Source organism: Montipora foliosa, chromosome 13 (genome assembly GCF_036669935.1).
Source record: "Montipora foliosa isolate CH-2021 chromosome 13, ASM3666993v2, whole genome shotgun sequence".
Lineage (NCBI taxonomy): Eukaryota > Metazoa > Cnidaria > Anthozoa > Scleractinia > Acroporidae > Montipora > Montipora foliosa.
Window position 1 is genome coordinate 12,731,489 of NC_090881.1, and position 27,500 is coordinate 12,758,988.

General features: G+C 40.6%; 3 protein-coding genes and 1 pseudogene across 20 annotated transcripts in view; all 4 read left to right on the forward strand.

Moving 5' to 3' along the window:
* The window catches only part of LOC137984000 (NLR family CARD domain-containing protein 3-like), a 349,493-nt gene that overhangs the window by 89,347 nt on the left and 232,646 nt on the right, over positions 1-27,500 (forward strand). The gene's annotated exons all lie outside the window — the stretch shown is intronic.
* On the forward strand, positions 4,036-4,819 carry LOC137981720 (uncharacterized). The gene is made up of 2 exons (XM_068828782.1): positions 4,036-4,204; positions 4,251-4,819. Exons 1-2 carry the CDS (start codon positions 4,036-4,038, stop codon positions 4,817-4,819), a joined length of 738 nt encoding a protein of 245 aa, XP_068684883.1.
* Positions 4,886-6,049, forward strand: LOC137981721 (uncharacterized; annotated as a pseudogene).
* On the forward strand, positions 6,660-9,140 carry LOC137981722 (uncharacterized). Its single transcript, XM_068828783.1, has 3 exons — positions 6,660-7,282; positions 7,709-8,223; positions 8,713-9,140. The coding sequence occupies exons 1-3, from the start codon at positions 6,660-6,662 to the stop codon at positions 9,138-9,140; spliced, it is 1,566 nt and encodes a 521-aa protein (XP_068684884.1).

The window sequence follows — 27,500 nt, forward strand, 5'->3', positions numbered from 1 at the left end:
TATGTGGAGGAAAATGCACTAACCCACCCTTCCCCATGACTAATGTCCTTTCCCTTCCAAGGCAGGACCATAGTCACGCCATCACATAGAGTGAGTCCTCAACATGAACAATAGTTTTGACCAATACCATAACAGTATAAAGGCCGTATTCCAGACCACGTGATGTTACTCTTGAGGACAGTTTCTTTCAAATGTCGTATTACGCACGTGCAAACGTACGCATAACTTATGAAAGAAACAAAAGGGAAATTCCATTGAGAACATCACGTGATCTGAAATGGGAAAACAACACTAAACAAGCTAAAGAGGTCAATTGTGACGTATTTGTTAGGGTAAATTGCAGCACGTGAAAATTATTCAAGATGGTGACGCTCGGGAAATGTGACAAACAAAAAAGGCGACTCTTAAATTTATTTATTTTGGAAATGTACAGGCCTGCATATGATCCCGGCCTGGAAATGATACCTGCACCAGAAATAATCCCCAAAATTGGACCGCAAATGATCCCCCGACCGGAAATGATCTTAATAAATAATCAACAAAAAATAGAGGATTGGCGTGGACTCCATGAAAAATCCGCGGATATATAAGGAAACTACAAAATCCTCTGGGATAAAGCAAAAATAAAAAACCGGTAAACATCTTGTACCAAATAACCAAACTAGCATGCATATGTTTGGGAGAAAAATAAAGAAAATGAAAAAGAAAGGAATCATTTACGATGCTTTCCCTACACTGTGGAAGTGCACAAAACTTTAATGTGTAAGTTCCGGAGATTACGACACCTTTGAGATTTATATTCTTTCATTTCAAGATACATCATCGTTCACAATTCGCTATTGCTATACGATTGCAAATCTCTCCTTTAGAAATTTTAGGTAAGATACAAAACTGTTAAAAGAAAATCAAAAATTTCCTTTAATTAAGCGTGACATTCACAAACTTGTTTTAAATCGGTGGATTCACTTGCACGTGGAAATTTTTCAATGCACGAGAACAAAGCTAAAAATAGTGTTCTGCAAAAGCGATATGGGAAAGAACGGATCTCATTATTCAGACGAGTTTCTTTGGGAATATGGCGTGTTTAAATTTGCTGTTTGCCCTTAGAGTGATTTTACTTGACCCGTGAAATATATAGTGGAATATTACACGCTATATGTGCGTAAAAGCCCCTATCACATGGTGTATACAAGATCGAGGATGAAAAAATCGAGGATGAATTCAAGATTTTGGAAGTCCAAAATCTTGAATTCAGGATTTTGGCAGTCCAAAATCTTGAATTCAGGATTTTGGCAGTCCAAAATCGTGAATTCAGGATTTAGGAAACTTAACTCTAACTCTACGACATAACTCTAAGAATAGCTGTCCTCAAGATCGTGGGGTGTTTTCGTTTAAATAGTCTGAGTAACAGAAAAACAATCGGTCTAATTAGGAGGTAGTGTTACACAATAACTATTATTCTCTGTTTCACGAGTCAAGTAAAATCAGTCTAGGCTTGCATTCGTTTCATATCCCAGTATTTACGGTGTAGCTATAGGGGATAATGACCAATGTGACAAGGCTGAAAAGAAAACGGAATTTCGGCTGAAATCATTTTGCTGCTCATTTTCAGGGGAAGTTCAGGGGAAGGTCTGTTCCGGGTTAACTGTTTTTTTTTTAGTTGTAGAGTTAAAATTTATTTCGTTTTGCTAGCCCTATTTGAATAAAAAAAGACAAGTGTCGCACAATTCCTTTACATTTTCATTCCTTAACAAAGGAAGAACCGATTAAACCACCTTTTAAAAATACGCATCCACTTTAAATAACGCACCCGTAAAAATAACAAACGGTTTTCGTTCACGTCCTACAATATGGGCGAAGCATCCTAAAAATAAATTGGTACGAGCGCTTTCTGGTTGAAAACAGAGAATAAAAGATTCTCTGTTGCATGCTTACGTTGTCATCAAGACCTCAAATTTGATGATTTCACGTCGTCGTTATGCAAAGGACTACACACATACTTGCTAAAATCCGTGCTGCACTATTATTTATGTTCTTTTAACCAATGATATTATTGTTTGGTAGCGTTGTCGTAGTCGTAACCGTCGTCGTTTCTTAAACTCCTTATTGTTGTCGATCTACCCTGTCGAAAGGACGCGACTGAAGTCTTTATTCGTGAAGTCAACCCAAATAAATACATTGTCAATACGCTTTTGCCGTCTTCTTACACTTGATTCGAAAATACCAGCCCGAATTCGTCTTAAAATAGTTAGAAAAAGCACAAATAACAGCCAAAGCACAACCGCTTACGTTCGGATTCTGCTCGCCGACAACCCAAGTTTGTTGACAAAAAAATTGTCACAAAATGTTTTAAATGGTTTTTTGGCCCTTTATGAATTGCGCTCACGTGAATTTTAAATGTAGTATCGGGAAAGAAAAATTGTCAAGCTGACATGTCTTTCGTGTAAACATACATTTTCAAGTAGCGGAAATTTGTATAACACTACAGAAATTTTACTAACCATTTCCCGAAGGAAAACGTTTTTGCACAAGAACCTCAGCCTTTAACACAGGAAAGCCAGACTTAAAGCGTCGATTATTAAAACATAGTTTAGACGATGTTTAACAAAACCGCGTTCTAAGCCATTTTCAATATTGCCAACAATCATATCTAAATATTGTCTGCTGCTGACGATAACAAGAAGGTTTCCATTCCAGACTAGACAGCAATTTATCTACTTAAAATATACCGCTTATAAACAGATTTGGGGGTCCACTAATTGTCTTAAGCCGCGGCTTTAGTTAGACTTTGTTTAAATAACTGGTCCAAAGAGTTTTTCAGCGGAAGGCTCGTTAGGGTAGAGCTTCTAGTGCTTGCCCTCCCGCAGGTCGCCATAAAGGTGCAAACAAGCTGATTCATGTCCAAAAAGAGCACGAACGGGCAGTCAAAATTGTGTTTCTTGTACTGTGCGAGAATTTATTCAAAACTTTTCCCTCACTCCCAAATAAGAACTTACTGTGTCTTGCCATTCTACAGTGAATTACTATTGGGCCAATAGGAGAATCAACATCAAAGAGGCACTCCCAGGGATTTGGGGAAGACAAGAACATGGCTAACTTGAACTGGGGAACAAAGGAATAATATCAAAATATTTTCGGGAACAAGGGAAAAAAACCAATTTCAATTTCAGCGATCAAAAAGCTGGGAACAAGTTTGAAAGTAATTTGGGGAACAATTAAAGGGTCAGAAATTGAGTTTACCAACAAGCCATATCAAAGGAAAACTCCCTTTCCTATTAAATTCAACTATACTGAAACTAGTATAATCAGCAGTGAGATATCACAGCTTGGACACAAAATGGTCATAGAATTAGCCACTCATTGCCCACGTGAGTACATTTCTAACATATTTAGCAGTCCCAAAAAAGATGGGTGTGCCTCCTGCTTCCTGAACTTTCATTTCCGGTTGCGTTGCTATAATACCAATGACGTCAACTCGTTGCCAGGGACCTCGTCCGCACGTGTAAAGGAGATGAGTTGAGTTTTTTCTAAAAAATGTGCGTGAGAAAGCGATGTTGTTGAACGTTCTGAATGTAAAATCGGAGAACAAAGTTGTACAAAACGAACCAGCAGAGTTTTATCATCGCCCAGCAGCGACATTTGGTCCTTCGAGCCGGATATTGTGAAATCAAGGGGAAAATCGCCGAGTCATGCTGTAAGACAGCCGTGAAACTGCGTGTAACTGTGTGTAAAATTTATCATCGAACCGCCTGGTTCAATGTTGTGGAAGAGTCATTTAAGTCGTGCCAAGATGAGTGCTTCAAACAGAGAAGAAGGCGAAACACCTCGACTGTTCACGCCAACTGAGTCTACTACTTCAAGTAAACGTTCCGTTTTGAGAAAGAAATGGCGAGCTGAGAAGTTAGCACTGGAACTAAAAATAGCCGAGCAAACGTTCGCAACAGAAGCGTGAAAAAGCTCTTGGAACTTCAAAAGAAAGCTGAAGAATCAAGATTGGAATATGAGTTCGAAGATGCCATCGCTTAGGAAGAAGGTATGTCAAATAAAGGTGATATTGATGAAGAGGTAAATGAATTACCTTCAGACGGTGTGAACGATCGGGTCTCGCGCTTAGACCTGGAAATTACTGAAAACAATGTTGTTGAAAAACTTCACATGGAGGAAGTTAAATCCACCAAACCAGAGGTCGTAACAGAGGTTTCTAGTGAGCCCCGTAAAAAAAGAGACATGTGAATCTTTTATTGCTAAAGGTGAAGCTGAGTTGAAAACCTCTGCCATAGGACACCCTAGCGTGCAAACGTCAAAGATAGATCAGTTGTTTGAGAAAATGCTGCCAGCCTTTGTGAAAATCGTTAAACCAAACGTGCAGAAGTTCAATGGAAATCCACTAAAGTACTCAAAATTCAAAGCAGCATTTAATGTTGAAGTGGATAAAAAGGAAGTTTATGATGCAACAGAGAAGCTTCAATTTCTGTTAGATTCTGTGGATGGAAGTGCAAAATCATGTATAGCAAAATTCATGTCAGGTTCAGATAAATACGAGGAGGCATGGACCGCGCTTCAGGAGCGTTTTGGTCGTGTAGACACAGTGGTATCAGCTGCGAAGAAACGTATAGATCAGTTCCCGACCATAGTGAACGAAAATAGTGTGCAGATCCGGCAGTATCAAGAAATAGTTTCTGAATTGATAGGCATTTTCAAAGAGCATAACGTTCTTCACGAGCTTAGCTCGCAAGTCCCTGAAGCAACTGTTTCTAAACTTCCTACACGCCTTTGCGGCAGATGGGCCGAGTTTGTTGAAGGAAAACCGAAATTGTAAACCTGGGATTCGTTTGCAAATTGGCTAGAGAAAGAGGCAAAAATTAGTAAGTCCAAGCAGCGGTGGATGCCAGAGAAGAGAGAGTGGAAGCGTTCAGATACATCTAAAGTTGATAGGCGTAAGCCAGCTGGGCTATTTGCAGGAGCCACCGGAGAATCTTTACGCGCCAGCTGTGGAACAAAGAAGTGCCCAATTCACCAGTCCACTAATCAGACTCTGCAGTGCGAACGTTTTCAGGGAATGTTGACTAGCGAGAAGGAGAAAGTTGTCGAGGAATACAAACTATGCTTATGTTGTCTATTACAAGGTCATCGTCTGAGTAAATGTCGTAGTAAGAATAGATGCAAAGTTGAAAACTGTGACATGCGTCATCATACCCTTGTACATGAAGTCGACTTGAGATTTATTGAACGGGCAAAAGCGAAACGTGAATCAGAACAAGTGCCAGAAGTTGAGAGAAACCCAGCTCCTGTCTCCCTGGAAGGTAAAGACTCATCACCACGTCAGGCTGTAGAGCCTCTTGAAGAGTATCAACAATCAGCGTGCACAGGTTGTGAGACTGGTGGTCGTGCTTTGGTTGAAGTACTTCCCATAGTTGTATTTGGAGAAACAGGAAAACAGCAGGTGATGGCATCGCGTGACTCAGGCTGTAACACAACGCTTATAGATGAAAGCTTAGCGCTCTCACTTGGGCTTTAAGGCAAAGAGGTAGATCTCGAAATTCAAGGAGTAAATGCGCAAAAGGTGTTTGCTTCCCAGCACATCAAGAAATTCAATGTCGCACGAGTCGGAAAAGAGAAAGTCAAGAACTCCTTGCGAGATGTCAAGACAATTCTTAGCCTGAATGGTCCGGATGAGAAGTTGAAGTGGTCAACAATCAAGCAGGAGTATCAACATCTGAAGAACCTGGACTTGCGTGACACTGACACGGGTCCAGTGCAACTCTTAATTGGAACTAACAACTCAGACTTGATTCTACCAAGACAAATTCTGAAACCCTCAGGTCAACCGGAACTTGACAGGGTACCTTGTGCTGTTGAGACCCCACTTGGATGGGCGGTGACTAATTGGTTACATGGTGAGCAAAGAGTAGCATCTCCATACAATGGGTTTAAAGTGTATGAAAGAAGTTCAGTTGAAAATGAGGAGCTGAAGCAGCTGGTCATGGCTCAGTCAGAGATAGAAAACTTGGGCGTGGTCAAGCTAGCTGATCCAACCCGTTCGAGTTGAGGACAAGCGAGCATTTTCACTGATGGAAAAGACAACCTTTAAGAGTGTGAGTGAAGATGCGTATGTGTCAGGTCTACTGTGGAGAGAAGAGGAACCATCTCTGCCCAACAATTACGGAATGGCAAAGAGGAGGCTACAATCCCTTGAGAAGAAGTTTGAGAGCTGTCCCGAGATCAGAGAGGGATATGCAAAGTCAATCCAGGATGACATTGAGAAGGGCTATGTGAAGAAACTGAGTGAAGGGGAAGTACGGTGCGATAGTAAAGTGACTTACCACACAGATCTGTCATTAATCCCAAAAAACCTGATCGCCTCAGAAGAGTCTACGATGCATCAGCAAATTTCATTGGACAAAGTTTGATTGATAAGATCTGCACAGGACCGGATCTTCTGTCCTCTCTGTTTGGAGTTTTCCTCAGGTTTTGCGAAAGGAAGAATTGCAATGGCCGCTGATGTGAAAGAAATGTACCATATGCTCCGTCTCCCTGATCATGATAAGCCAGCATTGAGATTCTTATGGAGAGACTATCTGATAGAAGAACCAAGCGTGTACCAGTTCTAGAGAACAGTGTTTGGAGAAGAGTCTGCGCCATCCAGAGCGAACTACACTATGAGGCGAAATGCTGATGAGAATGGGGAAGATTTACCCCTGGGTGTGAAAGCCGTCTACAAGCACTTTTACATGGATGATGGTCTACCGTCAACAGATTCTTGCGAGGAAGCTATTGAAATGAGGAAGCAGATGACAGAGTTGCTGCGTCGTGGAGGTTTCCGCCTACACAAGTGGCTGACAAATTACGCAGACGTCTTGGCAACCATCCCGGAGCAAGATAGATCTCCACGATTCCTCGAACTGAGTGAAGATAAGTTACGAACAGACAGAACTTTGGGCGTCATTTGGCATGCCCAAGAAGATATGCTCCAGTTTACCGGACTGAAGGACGATCCAGGTACGACGAAGAGGAAGATCTTGAGTCAAGCATTCTCTGTTTGGGATCCGCGAGGACTTCTCCTCCCATTCTCAATCAGAAGTAAAATCATCCTGCAGAATCTAAATCGTATGAAGTACAGATGGGATGACGAGTTGAAAGAAGCTGATCTTCAAGAGTGGCGTGAATGGCGCAAGGAAGCAGAAAAGCTTGATGAAGTGAGAATTCCGAGAGCTCTTATCCAAGAACAGAACCCTGTACGAGAGACTGCACTTCATGTGTTTTGCGACGCTAGCCAGAATGCGTATGGCGCGTGTGCCTACCTAAGACGAGCGTTTATAGATAACACAGTAGAGTGTAGTCTTATAGTGGGAAAAGGCCGTGTTGCTCCATAAAAGTCAGTCTATCTGCCGATTGGAGCTCAAGGGAGCTTTAGTTGCTGTGCGGTTAACTCAAACACTGGTAGAAGAAATGGTTACAAAGATAGGGAAGATAACTTTCTAGAGTGACTCCACCACAGTCCTACCTTGGATCCGCCAGACGAGCTTCACTTACAAAGCATTCGTCGGCAACCGGGTGTCTGAGATTCACACAGTCATGAGCAGTCTGGAGGCCACACTAGGGGCGGGCGCTAGGAGTTGGAGATATGTGCCAACAGAGGCTAACCCTGCAGATGACATCACCAGGGGACTAAGTCCTACGGAACTTGGTGCAGCTTTCGCTATATTAGTGGACCCAAGTTCCTGTATGAATCAGCAGAGCTCTGGTCAGAAAATAAAGTCAAAGCGCCCTGCAAGAACGATGACATCAAAGAAAAGAAGAAGGAAAGATGGGCTGGAGCATCTCAGGAAAACAAGGTCCTGTTAGGGTGGAAGAAGTATTCGTCACTGACCAAACTAAGAAGAGTTACAGCTTATGTGATGCGATTTGCAAACAATGTAAGAGCTAAGAAGGAAGCACGTCTACTGGGAGCACTTACGTCGAACGAATTGAGAGCTGCTCAGAATTATCTTGTGAAGAGCGCGCAAGTTGAATCATTCGGCGAGGAGATACAGTGTCTGAAGATAGGTGAACAGATCCACAAGAAGAGTAGAATTAAATCTCTTGACCCAAGGTTGGAAGATGGGTTCTTAGTTGTCGGTGGAAGGCTGCAGAGAGCACAATGCCTACCTTACAGAACACGACATCTCAAAATAATTGATTCGCACCATGAACTTGCACAGCTGATCGTCGAAGAAATGCATCGTATCTACCACCACCCGCCAACTGAGCACTTGCATTGATCAAATTCGGCAGGAGTATTGGATCATCCATAGTCGCCAGGTAGTGCGAAACACGAAATTCAAGTGCAACTACTGTTATCGCCAGACAGTAAAGCCTCAAGGGCAGCGAATGGGAAGTCTACCAGAGTGCCGACTTGAGCCAGGAATGGTGCTCAGGAACACTGGAGTTGACTTTTTTGGACCTATGTTAGTTAAGGAAAGACACAGTGAAGTTAAAGTATACGGGTGCTTGTTCACTTGCATGAGTACTAGAGCGTGCCACCTTGAACTTGTGGATGATCTTTCAACAGATCATTTCATCGTGGCATTGAAAAGGTTCATTGCGCGACGTGGACGACCGCAGAGCATCCACAGCGATAATGGAACGAACGTTGTTGGTGCAAATAATGAGTTGCGGAAATGCATCAAAAAATTGGATGAAGAGAGGATACAAAACTTCTGTGCGCCTAAGGAAATCGGGTGGAAATTTCACCGCCAAGTGCCCCGCACTTTGGAGGTGCATCGGAGAGACTAGTACAATGCACCAAGAAGACGCTGAAGGCAATTCTGGAGGACAGGGCTGTTTCCAAAGAAGTGCTGAGAACCGCACTAGTCGAAGCAGAAGGAATACTAAACAGTCCACCGATTACTCATGTGTCCAATGATGCAGGGGACATTGAAGCGTTAACCCCAAACCATTTCTTGCTGTTGCGGGCAAATCCGAGTTATGAAGATGCTGAAGTTAGTGACAGAGAGATTAACTCGACAAAGATGTGGCGACAGTCCCAAGCGCTAGCTAATTTCTTCTGGGGACGTTTTACCAAAGAGTACCTTTCTAGCCTGACAGAAGAAAGAAATGGAAAGAGAAGAAACAGAACCTCAAAGAAGATGTTGTCCTAGTTGCTGAGCCAAATCAGCCGCGAGGTGTATGGCCGTTGGGCAGAATCGTGGCTATTCATCCTGGGCAGGATGGGTTAGTTCGAGCTGTTACAGTACGAACTCAGTTGGGAGAGTATAAAAGGCCAATCACAAAACTTTGTTTAGTACAGGAGGCGGAAGAGTAGAACTTAAAATCGTCTCGACAAACATTGTGTCTCGACTAGGGGCGGGGATGTGCCTCCTGCTTCCTGAACTTTCATTTCCGGTTGCATTGCTATGATGCCAATGACATCAGCTCGGTGCTAGGGACCTTGTCCGCACGTGTAAAAGAGGTGAGTTAAGTTTTTGTAAAAAAATGTGCGTGAATAAGCGAAGTTGTTGAACGTTCTGAATGTAAAATCGGAGAAGAAAGTTGTACAAAACGAACCAGCAGAATTTTATCGTCGTCCAGCAGCAACAATGGGGATCACAGACTCACATTGAACTTGGCAAAACTCAATGAACAAGTACAAAAAAGGCATTTCAAAATGCAAACGCTTACCTCAGCAATTAACCTCATTACACCTCAATGTCTTATGGCTTCCATAGAAAGGAAGCATGCCTATTACTCAGTACCTGTTGCTTCTGAATACAGAAAATATTTGCGCTTTGGCTGGCAGGGCAAGGTTTTTCAGTTCACTTGCCTCCCAAACGGCTTATCCAGTGCTCCAAGGCTTTTTACAAAGATTACAAAGCCACTATTCTCACACCTCACATAAATGGGGCATCTTAATTCTCCTTATATTGATGATATTCTTGTACTGGGGGAACCAAAAGAGGAATGTAGGGAAAATGTAAAGGCCACAATTAATTTGAGCCTTCAACTTGGATTTGTGGTTCATCCCACAAAATCAGTCCTTGCAGGCGCGTAGCGTGGTCATTTTTTCATTTCAAGTACGCACAAGTACATATGATCTAGAAGCCTAAGTGAACTAAGCGAAAAATACTGCGTTCTTTATTTCTTGTTCGAAATAGTTGTGTGAATACAAGCAAAGAACAATGCGTTTTGCCCTTATTTTGAGCAACCTTGGCGCAAACAAAACATTGTTTTGGTTGTGCTAGCGTGACTGGAATTGTCAACAACGTTCTCAGAACGTCGCTCCTTTGTCAAGAGCGTTCTTGAAACGTCGCTCCTTTGCAACTTCGCCTTTTTGTTGCACGCTGACCAAACAACACTGCATTGCTTAGTGTCAAAAAGAGTACAATGCAAAACTAGGTGAGAACATGGTATAGCTTTTGTTTTAGTTTTTAGAATTTAATCAAAGTGGTGTTTTCATAAGGAAATCTTGGTTGCGTACAAGTAAAAGTTAAAAATAGAAACAATTGCTTAAAATTTCAAAATTTTCTGGTCACTTCAAGTACGCACGTGCGTATTTGCGTATAGGACGCTACGCGCCTGCCTTGAACCAACCCAGGAAGTTGTGTTTTTGGGTTTCACACTCAATTCAAGGGACATTATCATATCTTTAACACCAGAGAAAGCTACCAAGCTGAAACTGATATGTCTTGCTACTATTGATAAACAAAAAGTATCTATCCGGACATTAGCCCAACTAGTGGGTCAAAGTTTACTATAGAAGATTAGAAAATGAGAAGTCTACCCAGTTAAAGCTGTCCAGAGGGAATTATGAGACAGAATTTCAGCTGCCCTCATAGTGCTTGGATGATTTACATTGGTGGGTTGACAACATTGAGAATGCAAACAACCCTATCTCTCATGAACCTCCATCCATAATCATTCAAAGTGATGCATCAAAGACTGGATAGGGTGGAGTGAGTCAAGGCAAATCCACAGGGGGATGATGGTCATCCCAAGAGAATCAAAACCATATCAATTATCTGGAGCTTTTAGCTGCTTTCCTGACCTTAAAAGGCTTATGCTCCCAGGAAAACATATCATTATGGCAATTGATAATACCACTGCCGTTTCCTACATAAACAACATGGGAGGCACTAAGAAATTGTGCAATGATATTACCAGAGAAATCTGGCTTAGTGCTAGACATCTTCCAGGGCATCAAAATACCACTGCAGATGCAGAAAGTAGGAGGCAGCATGACCATACAGAATGGCAGCTGAACCCCAACATTTTCAAAAAAATAATTCAAAAAATGGCCTGCCCCCAGCATTGATCTCTTTGCATTGCGAATCAATTACCAAATTAAACCATTCATATCATGGAAACCACACCCAGAGGCACTACTTTGTGATGCATTTATATCAAAATGGACGGAAAAATTATATGCTTTTGCTCCAGGCTTTGGTAAAGATAGAAAATGATCATGCTGAGGGTATCCTAATAGCCCCATGGTGGCCAACCCAAAACTTATTACAATGATCATTGATTGCCCTGTTTTGCTTTCTAGATCAGTATCGACACTTCTACTCCCACAAAACCCTGCAGCTATACATCCTCTGCTACCAAAAATGACTTTGACGGCATTTCTTGTATCCGGCAATCACTTGAAAGTTATGGAATTTCAGAACAGTCTAAAGACATTATTATGTCCTCATGGAGAGACTCTACACAAAGGCAATACGAGTTGTACATCAGACAGTGGTTATCATTTTGCTGTGAGAGGCATGTCAGTGTTACGTCACCACCTCTTGAAACTGTAATTGAGTTTCTTACTGCACTTTTCCGCAAAGGCTTAAGTTACAGTGCATTAAATACAGCAGGGCAGCACTGTCCTCATTCATTATGTTGGGAGACCGCTTCGCTGGACAGCATCCTCTGGTCACTAGATTTATGAAAGGCATCTTTAACAAGCGTCCACGTTTTCCAAAAACATGTGTGACATGGGACACAAATGTAGTGCCGAATTACCTGCAAAATATGACCACCTCTAACCTTAAAAACCTGACACTGAGAACTGCAGGGTGGACACAGGACTCTACTTTTGCAGTTTACTACAAAAGACCTGTTCACACAACAGGTGAATTTAAATTGGCTTTACTTAATGAAGTTTGACTTGTATCTCCCATGATACAGAATATTTAGTTCCACTGTTAATCAGAAGTCTGATTAGTGTTGACATTAGTACTGAATATACACAAGTTTGAGTTCAGCTCTATCCAGATGAAGTTCTCCATTGGTGACATTGAACTTGTACTGTAGTATGCTATAGTTGTTATTAAATGATTATTCATCGACAATCATTACAGCTGGCTCATGTCTAGCAAGCTTTGAACGTCTCACGTGATCCCGAATGGTATCGAATTGGTGAGGTAGAATTCCCAAATTAAACAAGACTTACCTGGAAGTTGAAGTTTGATTGGAATTCTACCGATCCAAGGAGATACTGAGGGATTACATGCCCTACATCTGGTACCTAGTCATTCGCCATTCTTTGAAACATGGATCTTGGTCACATGCTCAATGTCACGTAATCCCTTAGTATCTCCTTGGATTGGTAGAATTCCAATGAAACTTCAAATTCCAGGTAAGGCTTGTTTAATTCGGGAATTTTATGCCAAAATATGGACAAAAATAAGATGGAAGCTGCACGCGCGGGAAAATGCACGGGCTAAGTTACATCCAAATAAGGAGATTTTTTAACTCAAAAAAACCCAAGCTCTGAACCAAAGTTAACACTTCTATGATCAAAAAACCACTTCTTTTTTTTCCTTCAGATTTTGAAAGTGTGATTGCTGAACACTTGACTGGCAAAACACGTTAGATTTCAGTTTTTTTTCCCTGTGCTGCAAATTGCACAATAGAAAAACGTGGCAGTGTTTGACTGGGCAATGCACAATAGAAAGCACGTGGTGGTGTTTTGATTGGGTAATGCACAATAGAAGGCACATGGCGCTGTTTACATTGGTTATTTAAAGCAAACCATGCAATCCAAGATCATGAAGAGCACTGTGATGCGTTGTTTGGATTACTGAGGATCGACGTTGCGTTGGCTTAATCAATTTCTTCTTGGGGCGCTCAAAACACACACAAAGAAAGGCATACGCTTTTCGCGGTAGACCCACACTAAAAGATGTCAATTGTCGGCTTCGAAACGGGTCGTTCCGCGAACTAAATGAAACAAGAATGTACTCAAACGTAACTGCAATGGACGCAACTATTGAAAGTGATACAAGTCAAAATACTTATTCTTTAACAAGCACCGGGTACCTGTAATGAAGATAATCTGGGTCCGGGTATTCACTACATACACAGTCGAACATCATGAATCGGAACCACAATGTAAGGCCGATGTAAGAAGGACAGACTTCTCTCTTTTCTTTTCTTAAGTGCTAAATTAACCACACTCCACTGTACTTTTGCAGGCCCGAGTATGGGCTACTTGTAGCCTCTTGTTAATTTGAGTGTAAGTTCCGCCATTACTCAGGTTCCAAAACTGACCGATTGGACCTCAGAGGGTTGGATCTAGGGAAAAGGGACGTCATTTATCCACTAGCTTAAAATTTCAGCATGTAAACGCAGCTTATTATATAATTATGCAAACACGAGTTTAAAAGTCTGAAAGCCCGAAACTCTGTGCTGCATATTAATTCAGCCCGTACACACGCACTGCATTCTTAAACTATTGAGTCCTTGACGTCATTTCTCCTCGATCCAGCTCTCTCAAGATCTTAAAGTTAGTATTGGTGGACCATCAAACAGGTGTCTTTTTGAAATGAAGGCTTAAAACTTCAATCAGTTACTGTTTGGTTAATATAGTTTTGAAATACAAAGAAAAATAAAAATTGTTTTTTGGCCACCTTAAAGCACATCTGAGATGCGCCAAACAACAATTTAAGTGCGCGAATGCGAGAAACGCATATATGTTGTTGGAACTGCATCCACTGGAAACTCGGAAAAAGTGTTGTGGGCTCAAATCCCATCTGGAGCGCGGATTTTTTCGCAGTTTCCAATGGATGCAATGTCAACAACATCTAATGGACAATTATTCCATGAGCGTGGGTTGGATATGAGATGGTAAATAGACAACGAGGCGCGCAGCACCAAGTTGGCTATAACCGGTCTCATATCCAACAAGTGCGAATGGAATAATTGTTTTCTTAAATTCCTTAAACTCCAAGAGTTTAGAAGTACGAAATAGAAGCGAAAAAAGCGAGAAAATCCGATCGCAATCGAAAAACTTGATGAAGATGCGATGTTATGTAAGACCAGTTGGTCACACAGACGCAGGCTAGTCGCAAAAACATTTCTGACCTTGTCGCGTACTTCTAAAGGTCAAAATTGATCCAAACTTTCCACAAAAACGTTCTTTTTTGCTTTATTCAGAGACAATTTTCGATTTCAGGTGAAACAAATTTTTGGTTAGCAACACCTAGCACAATCAATTGCCATATTAGGTCAAACTAAGGTACATGAGCTGATAACCGAGATTGAGTGAACCAATCAGAGCACAAGAAATGCATTAACCCCGAGGTTGAAAATGTAATAAGTAACATTCACTGAACAATTTGAGGGTGCAAAAAGGAAAAGAAATTGTGTTGTTCATAGACTCGAAAATGAAAAGAACCTTGATTCTGCCATCAGGCATAAATTCAACTCTTCACCCATTAGGCTATTCAAATCAAGTTCTCGGAACCACATGTATAAAAGACGCGCAGTTCTTGAACTTATTCTTTAGCTTGTGTAGGATGTCCCTTAAAGCCCACTTCAAGCCCAGTCTCATTAACGGCCCTTTCCTAGCAGCCATTGATTCCGTTTTGGAAGAGCCTGTTCTTTGGAAAGTTCCACCTCGGGTTTAATTAAAGCTCTCACTCTCACCTTCAGTTTTGCCACTCTCAACTTGTGTTGATTTGTCTCCAAATATTTCTAGAGGTTTCTCTGTCCTATTCCTCTCCTGCCAACATGATCTCTTCTCTAAATTAACGATTATCGTTAAGTCATAATTTGCTTTGAATTTACTATTATCGTTAATTTAGGACACTGTACTCCAGGACTTGTGGTAGCAGAGTAAATAAGGAAATAAAAAATCATATCCGTGGATTGGATTTGAATCCGGAGTTCCTACTCTATGGGAACCGCTTCTTTCCGCTTCACCACTGAAGATAAAAATACCGCACTAACAAAAAATGTTTTTTTTAATGTTTCTCATAGAATATCGCTGCTGATGAGTGATTAGGCCTAAGCTAGATTAATAATTTACGCCTAAACTTTGATTTTAAAATGGTTAGCTTTGTCTTGAGGTTTAGAAACCAACCTTTTGCAGTGTTTAATGTTTTTTGTTGCTGAGTGAGAGTACAACATTACCAAATAGTGTTTAAAATATTGTTCCTGAGCAGCAAGCGGTGTGGTGGTCAAGTGGTTACGTAACAGGTTAAGGAGGCTCGAAAGGGTTTTCAGCTGAGTGCACACACGTAAGCCACACATGCAATCCACAGGCTGTTCACGTCAGCTCATGATTGAAATGCATCACCAGAAATAAACAAATACGGATAATTTCGCTCACCTTTCTCCTTATTCCCATATATATGGAATATAAATAGACACCTCCTATTCATGAAAACTACGAAAATTCTACAAACGGTTTAATGGTCGCTTAAATCCGTTTGTGTTGGCCTATAGCTCCACTCGCGCGTAGACTGGAATGAGCAGGTGACACATGCGTAAATGCTGATCTTTTAACCCCCCTCATTTTCCTGATTTTGCAACTTTCCTCGTTTGTATCTCTGCTTCCGGACGATGAAATTTTTTTTTTGTTTTGCATGTAAGCTTGGATTAATTTAAAACGTTTGTCTTTCAAATTCAAAAAAATACTTCTGTAGGTGAAAAAAAAAACTGTTTACAGACGTGAAAAAAAAGATTTTTCCGAAAAACTGGCCTTCAGATTTTGTTGAATTTTAAATATTTTAGAGATTATTTCTAACACTATCTGGTAACACTGAATGGGAAAATTTCACTCAAAGAAATGCCTAATATTGTCGCCATGGTAACGTTATTTTGGAGGAAAATATGTGAGAAATCTGCGATGGGTACTTTGACTCTCTTGCCCCAAAAAGGGATGCTTTCCTTTGACTATCTTCTTGTCCCTGGACAGATTAACCTCATGTTTGCACAAGTTGGCCTTGGATGGGACCTCTGGCCTCTTTGTTCTGTGATTCTGCTTCTAGAACATACAATTATGCAATCCTTCGTTTTCCAACCTCCTGGATGGGATCTCTTGCATCCTTGGTGGCTCCTCCCACCTCTTTAATGTCTGCATCAGCCTCTTGAGAAGGTAACCCACCAAGGTCTTTGCGACTGATACCGTAGTGCTTGGGGGGTCACTGGGTCCTGAAAAGATGTCTTCCATATGCCTTATATCTACCTGTGCCTTAAGGATGCGAGGCACTAACTTAAGGAACTGAAAGATGAAACATAAAAGGAGAATATTTCAGCGATAGGATTCTCATACTTATCCAATACCGCAACACCACAACATTTACGGTATTTAGTGTACGCGCTACAAAGTGTCTTAAATGCCCTTAGTCCAAGGTACTGTTAACTGTTTAGTTAGGGTCAGGAATGAGCTTAGGTCGACACTTTGTGATATTTACAAAAGGCGCCTGAGATTTTCTTATGTGGCTGTACAGGATAACCCTCATTGATGTCTTTGGGAAACCTACTGTCTAGAAAAAAGAAAAGATGCGGAGACAATTCGACCATCATTTTTTCCCTCAACGTCAATTTAACTTGATAAGCATCTCCCCCGCCTATAATGGCCTCCTAAAATGGAAAGAAACCACAGAAGGGCTGGGAAAGAAATTTGCGAGCGTGATAGGGATTGTGAATGTGCGTGAAAAGTTCGCTTAACATGCTTACACATGAAAATTAAGTGTGTCAACAGTTTGGTCCCTCACTGCACACTGTGAGGCGCAAATTACAGGGAAACATTCGCAACATCACTCTTTCAGGTAAGGTCATTTTTGTGGGAACAAGTGTTTTTCCAGGTTAGAAGTGTAAGCAATTGCCCACTCTGTGACTCTTATTAAAAAACAATTGCATCTAATTACTCGACTTTCTGGACATACTATTTGCCAGCCTAAGTCCATGTGTGTGTGTGTGTGTGTGGCAATTTGTGTAAACCAACCTGAATTTATATTAATAGTATTTACTGAAATGTCTCCTGCATTGTTGGCAACTTGATTCCCTGAGATGCTTGTCTGTCCTGAAAAGGAAAAAACTTCAAGTAGCTATGAACAGTGTGAAAATGTTGGGACCACTAAACTCAATTCGCCTTTCGTTTTCCTATTGTTCCCTTTCCCTAAAATGAGAGAAGAGACCTGGGGACGTGGTTGTTTACATCTGTTTATTGGTCATTGACAATGTTAATCCTGATCACAATAAAAATATGGGTGTGACCAATGTGTGTCGAGTTATTCGTAGTACTGTGGTTTAAATTTCACGAAGATTTTGTTTCATGGAGTGTCATGATATACACTGGTTAAGTTCCACATCTGACCCAAAGAGGAAGTGCATGTATCGTGTACCAGAGGAGCAAACTGTGATGGCAAAACGGCACATACCACAAATACAGGAACAATTTGTAATAATGTTAACAGTCACAACTCCTACCGAGGTTTAGTATTTATAGAGGATAGTAAATTGACACAGAACCTAATTACTGGCTTGCCAGTATGACAAACTTTTCCTTTCTTTCCATGTCGGGAAAGTCTTTCCTGACACTCCCCAGCTAACTAGAGTCTTTGTGGGTAGGGTCATCTGTGTTTTTGGTAGGTTTCAAGGGGTAGTAGAAATGCGTAGATTTTATCTGGTGGACACTGTAGGATATTTAACTAACCTGCAATGACGTCAAAAGTCATTGTAATGCGAATGGTGTTTAAGTGGATCTTGAAACAAGATGTACCCTTACAAAGCTCAAGAATGGAAAGTCGATTGTATATACAAGACAGGCGGTGAAAAATAAACATCTGGAATCTAAAAAGTGATGAGTAATGGACTTCGACTACAATTTCATCTCCGTATCAACTGAGTGAGCTTTGTTTCGAAACTAATATTTTACTAATTTTGTGTTACGCAGAGCACTGAAACAAAATGGCAAATTCTGTATGGACTTAACAAACATTGAGGGAATCGAACACCTTGAATGCATCTATACGTGTTTGCTGAAGTCACATCTTAGTTGTCTGGCTATTTACATTTATTTTGTACTCAACTCTGCACAGTCTTCAGGTAAAACATAATTGGAAGTGTGACAGTGAAGATTTATTTGAAAGAAAGCTTGCATTGTTCTCTTCAGTCAAGAATTATTTTGAAAGGAAGGTTGTCCATGTTTTGCTTCATCATTTAAGGAAAAGATTCTTCAGAAAAGGGTTTGATCCTGAATTTATTTTGTTGCTACAGTTGATTTCACACGAATTGGGTTACTTGTTTTTATGCACGCAATGAAATAGGAAGGGTTTTTTTGCCTCTAATAGCAAATATTTGTTTCAATAACATCTTTCGCTGGAAAAGGCTTTTGTGACATTTTCGGCCTTTGTTGATTCATCGTTATGTCATATTCGAGCTTAACAAGTTTACATACGTGGGTTGAAATTGACACCCACCGAGCAGTTTTCATAAAGATGACAGCAAGTCGTGTTCTTTCTGGCACATGATTAATAGGTAGCTATAGTTTTTAACGTCAGAAAAACGAAGATTGTTTACATTACTCATTAACACAAAGAGTTTGCAGCAATATTATATCACTTTAATCCAACCCAAAAACATTCAGATAGTGAAAAACTTCATATTTATTAACCGTTTCCGTCACTTTTGTGTTAGTCAGCATTGTGATTTGCGATAATTCATCTTTTTACATCTCGTAGATGTTTAGATTTTCAATTAGAAACTCTGTTTTGATTAAAACAGACAAAGAAAGTTTCTCGGTCTGACAGATGAAACGTAAATATTCAGTAGAATGTCAGAACAAAATTAAAAAAAAAAAACGATAGATGGACGTTTCTTGGCTCAAAAGTATGTTGTTTTACTCTGAAAACGACGAATAATGAACATTCTTCCCTGTAGTTTATTCACTGTTACCAAGAACGTTGACATAAGGTGATTAGGTGCACCTTTGTAGTTGCCTAGCACATGATCAATTTCTTCCTTTTCAGAACAGAGACCTTTAATTCGTTTTGATTTAAGGAAGTCAGACACTGCTGAAATTTTAGTGTTTTTGCCATCTATTGCCATTAATCTTTCGCTGAGAATTGGAAACTCAGTTTTATATACAAAGTAAGTTTTTTTCCTTCATCTGTTTTTTGACTACGCTGGGTGCTAGTAGTCTTCTTTGCAGTTGCTCGGGCCGAAGTCATGCAACGCTCCTCATCCCCACACCGCTGCTTCAAACCGACATACAATCCTTTCTCAGAAGGAGCAAATCACAGTATACCTTTCATTTTCTTGTGGATGTTCGCACCAAAAAATCTCCACCAATCACCTTGCTCCTTTTATTTGCATACTCATAACAGAGTTCTTTGATTCAAAGGGAAGTTAATATTTGTGAAGCAACGTACATTAAAGCAGATGTAGGAAGTTCTCAAAAAATCCAGGCTTACGTGGGACTGGAATTTTTTTCAGGCTTCTTTGCAACTGCTTATTAAAGTTGCTTCACAAACTGTGATGATCACTTCCGCTTAGAGGGTTAAAACCCATGAAAATTCATATGGTAACGATTCTGTAGCACAGTGCTCCTTGACTTTAATAAAATGGCGGATCTCAAAGAAGCATTCAGTCTTGTAGCAACAAAGCTCAGTATACCAGATCTAAATTCGCATCAGAAGTTTGCAATATCAAAGTTAATTGAAGGGCAAAGGGATATCTTTATTAATTTGCCAACGAGCTTCGGAAAATCTCGGATATTTTCAAGCCTTACCGTTAGCAATAGACAAGAAGGCCACATATCTGTTGTTGTGTCGCCACTGCTAAGTCTAGTGGACAACCCAGTGGAAAGGGGTAACAGCGGTGAGCATCAGCTCTTGCACTAAGAGTAAGTGACATTGCTCGAAAAGCGTGTGGTTTCAGTGGTCTTTGGCTCCCCAGAAGCATGGATCGACAACGAACGTTGGAGAACAATGATTGGAAATTCTGTTTATTCAAAGAAATTACGTGCCTTGGCCATCGACGAAGCCCACGTAATAAGACAATGGTAAGTTGATTCAATCTTAGACAGCTGGGAATTGCTTTTTATATGTAACTATCATTCAGCTGCTGCATTACAATACTTGTACATTTGTATTACATTAAGTGTTGACATAACACCTGTAATAGTTCTTGGTTTGCTTCTTCAGGGGAGTATCCACACACAGACAGAGATCAGTACAGACAAGTCCAGCTTTTTGACACTGACAACGGTTGTTAGAGCAACGGGACTTGGCGCACTTGCATCGGACAAGCTGTACAATTGCCTCTGGAGCTGGTGGACGATTTGTCATGACTGATACGCACTTTCCATCTTCATCTTGCCATCCATAGCCTTCTGGTGAGGGCAACACCGGGTTTGCTACATGACCGTTGTTCCAAACACGAAGCTAGTAGTGCGCTCTCAGTATGGCTTGATGGAGAGCAGCTTGTGTGGGCGGCAACCTCTCAAACTCAGCTTGATTTTTCTTAAAGAGGGAACATCTGAGGGCTTTGACAGTTTTGACGTCGTTCTTTGGTTGGTACATCAGACAAACCAGCTGTTCCTCTCCACTTCTTGTGCCGTCATCTGGCTGTTCCCCACAACCAAGGTTAGCAAGAGCTTGCAAGATAGGAGTGCTGGTGTTATCAAACTCATCCCGACAAGTGGCTTTTCCCTTTCCAGAGAAACTCCCAGTAACATCTGCTCCGGTCAACGCATGAAATGCTGGCAGTGTAGCCGTCTTAGTGGGCCCAAGGGCGTCTGCGATTGACTTCAAGTTGATAACTCTACGGCTACTGCCGGTCCCAGTAACAAAACAAGAGTTCGAGCACAAAGCTGGATACCGTCGGAGAGCCAAAACAAGAACATCAGTGTCAGCAGAATATATAGAGAGTTGGGTAGCACCTTGAGCAGAGGCATCCAGAGCATATAAAATAATCTTTGTGTCGGCTTCTTGTGCCTGACGTCTCTGTGCGTTGAGCATCGTGTAGGATGGCATTTGTCTTGCCAACTACCATTTATTCTGTTCACTTCACCAGGACTTGTGTTTGTTAAGCTGCAGGGGTGGGATTCATCATATCATATATCATACCATATCATATCATACCAAGGCTTGTGTTTGTTAAGGTGAAGGGGTGGGATTGATGAGCTTTTATTGTCTGGTATGACTTTGGATGCACTTGATTGAAATCAGTGTGCTGAGAGCTTGAAAAATATTTTGCCAGAACCTCAGCAACTTTCTTTTGTTCTCTAATGACACCACCATTGTCTTTCAAAGCAATACGCTCATTGTCGAAAGTCTGCTTTTTCCTGGATGAAATATACTGTCTTATTGTGTTCCAAAACTTCTTTTGATCTGAATGTTTATTGCAAATTCTGGAAAAGTGATCTCTTACTCTATTTCTTCTCATACTAACAGCTCTATTTCTTAATTGGCGGTATTTTTCCCAGTTTTCTGGTCTTTGGACTTGTTGAACTGCCTTTTACAGGGATTACGTTTTCTCATCACTTCCCTACTCAGGATTCATAAATTGAAATTGATCGCGATGTTTTCATCGAAACGATTCAACTGGAGCATGGTCATCCAGAACTTCAACGAACAATTTTTCTCAAGCCCAGTATACATCTTGAGGGTCATCAAAGATGTAAACCGTTGAAAAAGGAACCAAGCTAAGGCCGCTACAAAAAGAGCCTGCATCAAAATTCTTGAAAGAGCGCACCCAGATAATTTCAGCTTTTGGTTGAGGTAATTTCCTATTAAGAACTGTATAAACTAAGCAGTGATCACTGGGGCCAACCTCCAAAGTTCCTGATTCCCTGAAGTATCCTGGAACATTCGACAGAATAACATCTAAGCATGAAGAACGCTGAGAAGATATTCTTGTGAGTGAATTATTTAAAGAATCCAGATCATAAATGTCACAAATGCCCAGTAGACATCTTCCTTTATTATAATTATCCAAGGGATCACTAATGTCACAATTCAAATCCCCCAAACATATGTCACTCTGCAGAGTAGCTTTATCCAATAGACTATACATGTCGGAGGTAAATAGAACATTATCCACAGAACGGGTCTTGTACGCTGCTATCAGTGCGAATCGAGTTTGACTGATAGTTAAGTCTAGTTGTATTGCTTCCACAAATTTACATAATGTCTTGACGGGCATTGCTATGATGCTATCACGTACAAAGATCATGACGCCACCACCACCTTTCTTTCTGTCTCGTCTGAAGATATTGTATCCATTTACATGGAACTGAGAGTTCGGGAAAGCGCTGTCAATTTTCACTTCTTGAATGCAGAGATTGTCAAAAACCCCATCAACAAGCCATTCCTTGATTTCAATAAACTTGCTAGGAAGACTATTTACATTTAGAGGTTACTGCATAAGCTCCATTACTTTGGTGTCCGAAATAGGACCTTGGAATGGATTAAATCATTCATTCTTGGCCGCTCTCAACGTGTCCAAGTAAATGGTGACAAATCAGGATGGGCTGATGTCATATCTGGTGTTCCCCAAGGCACAGTACTTGGCCCCTTTTTGTTCATCACTTACATAAATGACATTGTGTGTAACTTAAATTCCAAGATAAAGCTGTTTGCTGATGACGCTGTAATGTATCGTGAAATCCTGAGCTCCCAGGATGAAGTCATCTTTCAAAATGACGTTGACTCTTTTACTGACTGGGGCAAAACGTTGCAAATAAGCCCTAATTTTCATAAATGCAATGTTATGTGTATAACCAGATCGAACTCAGAATCGACCATTAGCTATCAGATGTCAAATAAACCCCTAGGGATAGTCTTCATATTCTAGAACTCGAGCAAAGTATCCTTATAAGTGTATGCACATATTTGTAAATTCAAACGCATACAAGCATTCTTTTTTCCCAAGGTTAATTCCCCTCTGGAACAGCCTGCCTGGGGATGCTGTCTGCGCAGAATCAGTTAGGTCTTTCCAAGCTAAGTTAAGCCTCATGTAGAAACTACATTAATTGATTTAAGTATTTTGCAATGACGATGATGATAGTTAACCAAAATATTTTCCAATAAGCTCTATATGTTAGGCTCATATGTAGCCATTAAATGTACTCCCGCCGGACCCGTTTGACCTTTTAGCATCCTGTATAGTGTCTCTCACTTAAAGGATTAATAAATATGTATGCATGTATCTTCCGTCTCTTCAACTGGAAGTCAAGGTTATCGAATGAAATGACAAAGCCAGGATGTGAAGACCTTGCTAATTCACACTCCTCCTCTCTGGCTGCCAGAACTTCAGTTGAATTGATTGCAGGTACTCCAAGCTTGTCCTTTATACTTTAAATCTTGTCCTTTACTTTCTTCATTTAACACTGTCTTCTGAAATCTGTTCTCTGCATCATCATCCTTCCCTTGTTCATCAAGCTTACTAAGTATACTGGAGTTTGAACGTGTAGGTTTCAGTTTGTTGAACCTGGAAATAGTTGCCTATCAATAAAGAATATCAAGAACATGTAATAGTAAGAGCCAGAGGTTGTAAACTGCAAGGAAATCAATTGTGGTTATATTTTTTTATTGTCTTAGCTTTCTTCCAAGTTTGTTACAACAGAGCCACACTTACCAACATTTTATTAAGAAATAATATTCAACCTTGCAAGCTAAAAATAACAAAATTTTATTAAGAAATAATATTCAACCTTGCAAGCTAAAAATGCAACGTTAGTGTGTAAGATTAAAAAAAAAAAAGAGAGAACAAATTAAACATCACATGTATATCCTATGACTGAGTTTTAAAAAAAAATGGGTTGTCTTTACATTCTCTGTTAAGAGCAAGTTAAAATCTTCCCCATGCTGTACGTAGCTCCTGCTGCAAACGTCAATATTGGGAAAAAGTGTCTTTGTTGCTAAAATGAAAGGTATTTGGCGACTACATGTAGGATATAAAATCTATGCAGGACCATTATGCCTTCTGAGTATAGTGATGTTCTCTAATTTAATCATCCCTTCTGAGCCCTCTGATTAACGTCTGATAATCAATGTGTACACAATATTATATCAATATACCTCAGCAGTTTTGCCTTTTAGTAGAATCCCCATGACAGCTGCAGTTGCAACACTTCCAAACCAAGTGAATTGTTTGGTTCTTCAGTTGACAGCAGTATTCAAAAGGAAAGCATAAAATAGTGGCGCTCTTTGTTGCCATTCTTCACACAACTTTTTATGATCAAAATTTTGTAAGTCGACTTTACTTGTTTTTCTTAGCAATGCCGGCCTCCCTTTTGGCACACAATCCTGCAAATTCCTTTGACACAGCTTTTATCCCATTGACAAAGACATGAGTTTGCACTGCTGGGCAGTTCATGACAGCCTCAGCGACCTGGGAAGGGATTCCGGGACCCAATGCCTTACCAACACTCTGAAAGCTGCCAGCCAGGGTTTTCTTCACGTTTTTACCTGGACACTGCACCTGTAAATTACAGTAGTAGTGTTGCAATTGGGGCATTCAGGTGTCAACATGGGAAAATCTTTTAGCACGTGGCCTCCTACATTATCACCTTTGTCCAACAAGACTGCCAGAACCAACATTTAGATTCTCCATAGGAATGGGTGAAACTCTGGGAATAACAAATGCTTGTCTACCTGATTGCACAGGAGTCGAATGAGAGAACGATGCTGGACGAGAAGTGCAAGCTGCAGGATCAAGGAAAAGATGTGAAGCCTCAGAGAACCGGAGACATTTGGAAGAACTACCTCGCTCATCTCCAATGGTGATCGTCTCTTGCTTGTCTCTGTCTTGTTTCCGTGTGAGTCTTTCTCCTTATCAACTCTCTATGTTTAAAGGTATTCTTGAGTTCTTGTTTGATGTCCTGAAGTTTCTTTGTTGCCCTTTCATACTTTGTCAACTGCTGAAAAAAGTGTCGTTGAACAAACAAATTGCTGTCCACAGAGTATTTATAGACTTTGATTTCTAGAGACGATTCACTGATCCAAGCTACATAAACTGACGATTTTCCAAATATATAGATCTTATTTTTACTTAAAGGGCTTGATGAACAAATCAAACACTTAGTGGCGCTTTCCACGATTTTCTTTGGAGTTTCTTCCATGACACGCTGCTGGGGCCAGGGTATTCCCTTGGTTTTCCGTGAAAGAAAACATCTTCACAGAAGCTACGCTGTGATTGGTCCAGCGTATGCAATAACATGTCGCTGATTGGTCTAAGTAAAAATATGGAAAACAATGGGAAAGGAATGTATGTTGGATTGAAGCAGTCGCGTGCCGACGAGAAGAGTTGTGTGACTTCGGCCTGAGTGGTTGCAAAGAAGACTAGGGTGCCAGAGGAATTTTTTTTCAAGGTCAGAGAGAACACTCTGCAACTCCAAATCAAGGGTCGACCGTTGACCTGAGCGTTCTCTCAAGCCTTGAAAAAAAAAAAACATTCCTCTGGCACCTAGGGTATCTTTTAGCTTGCCTTTTACTGTTAACTTCCGGCTTTTACCGTACATTTTGGTGCAAACGTTAAGCCCAAAAAAGTTTGCCCTGCCATCAGATTAGACAGAGAAGAGGAATTATGAAGCAGAAACAACATGTACAGTCCTTCCTTTGTGTGTGGAATAAACGTTAACTTAGGGCAACTGCAAGGCACGTAGTCTGAAAACGGGACAGGCCACCGGGGGCGAATTGGGGGGGGGGGGGAAGGGGGGCCAAGGACGACGTCTGGGTGACCCCCACTTGAAAAAATTAACCGGAACACTGCAGTTCAACACCACCCAACTCAGTGAGTTTTATTTTTGTGCAAACCGTACTGTACTGGAACCTGAAATGTTGTTATTGACGCGATCACAACTAGAGTGGTCAGCGGTCATGGAAAAGAGGGAGTAATGGTGCCGACCACGAGTTGTGAACATTTGTTGCTGACTTGTTTTCAAATGTTGGAAAGAATTAAGCTGAAGTGTAAGGAGTTCGTCTGTTGTCTAAGTTTCCAGTTTTCGCTTATCATTTCGTATATTTAGAATCTTATATCTTGCAATATTTTTTGTAGGTTTAACTATGCGTGTAAACGTGAATGTGCGAGTTGAAATAAAGTTTAGTTTGAAACCAGTACACATTCCACAGGCAACCCATTTTACACTCGTACTGCATCTAGTCTGCAATTATGCGGTCCTTCCATACTGATGACAATAGATATTACTAGAAGGAATCTCATATTATTGAAGTGTGCTCAGTAGTCGCTTGGGAAGCAAAAGTGAAGGGTAGGGAAAGAAACCATTTTTGAGGATGGAAGTTTGAGGATACGAGCACGCACTTGTGCTGGTTTCAATAAGCGCCAAGTACCATGACTCGTAGCAGAAATGAAAAATACTTTGCCCTTCTCTAGACACAGAATTACATAGAGTAAGTGCGGTATGTTTAATTTAAGAAGGTAATGAACAAAATGATATAGAGAAGAGAAGCCTGAAAAATTCAGTGCTTCAACCGTGACCTTTGCGATGCCGGAACGACGCTCTAACCAAATGAGCTATGAAACCACTGATGTTGGGAGCTGGTCATTTGTGAGTCCGAATGTTTGCGTAATGAATAAATCAATAAACCAAATGATACATGAAATGAATCATATATTGAACTGCGGATTTAAAATCAAGTAAAGCGATGATCCTCACAATTATAAATGCAATTTTAGCAATTGCATAGAGAAGTCTAAACAATTCAGAACTTCAATGAGGTTTTCCCGTGATGAATAAATCAATGAACGAAATGATATACGAAATAAATCATATACTGCACTGCGGATATAAAATCACGTAAAGCTATGATCCCCGCAGTTATAAACATCACTTTAGCAAATGCGTAGAGAGAACTAAAAGATTCAGGACTTCAACAGGGTTTAATCAAACCCATGACCTTGCGATTTTTTGGGCTAATCTACGCAATTGCTGAATTGCATATATAACTATGAGGATCATAGCTTCACTTGATTTCACATCCGCAGTTCAATATATCATTCATTTCATTCGTTTATCACAAGAACATTTGGACCCACAAATGACCAGCTCCCAACATCAGTGGCTTCATAGCTCAGTTAGTAAGAGTGTCGCACCGGCATCGTGAGTTCACAGGTTTAAACCCCGTTGAAGTCCTGCGTTTTTAAGGCGTCTCTAGGCAATTGCTCAACTTGTGTTCATAACTGTGATGATCATAGCTCTACTGAATTAATATCCGCAGTTTAATAATTAAATTCATTTAATCTATTATTTAAGTCATTGATTTATTCATCACTGGAACATT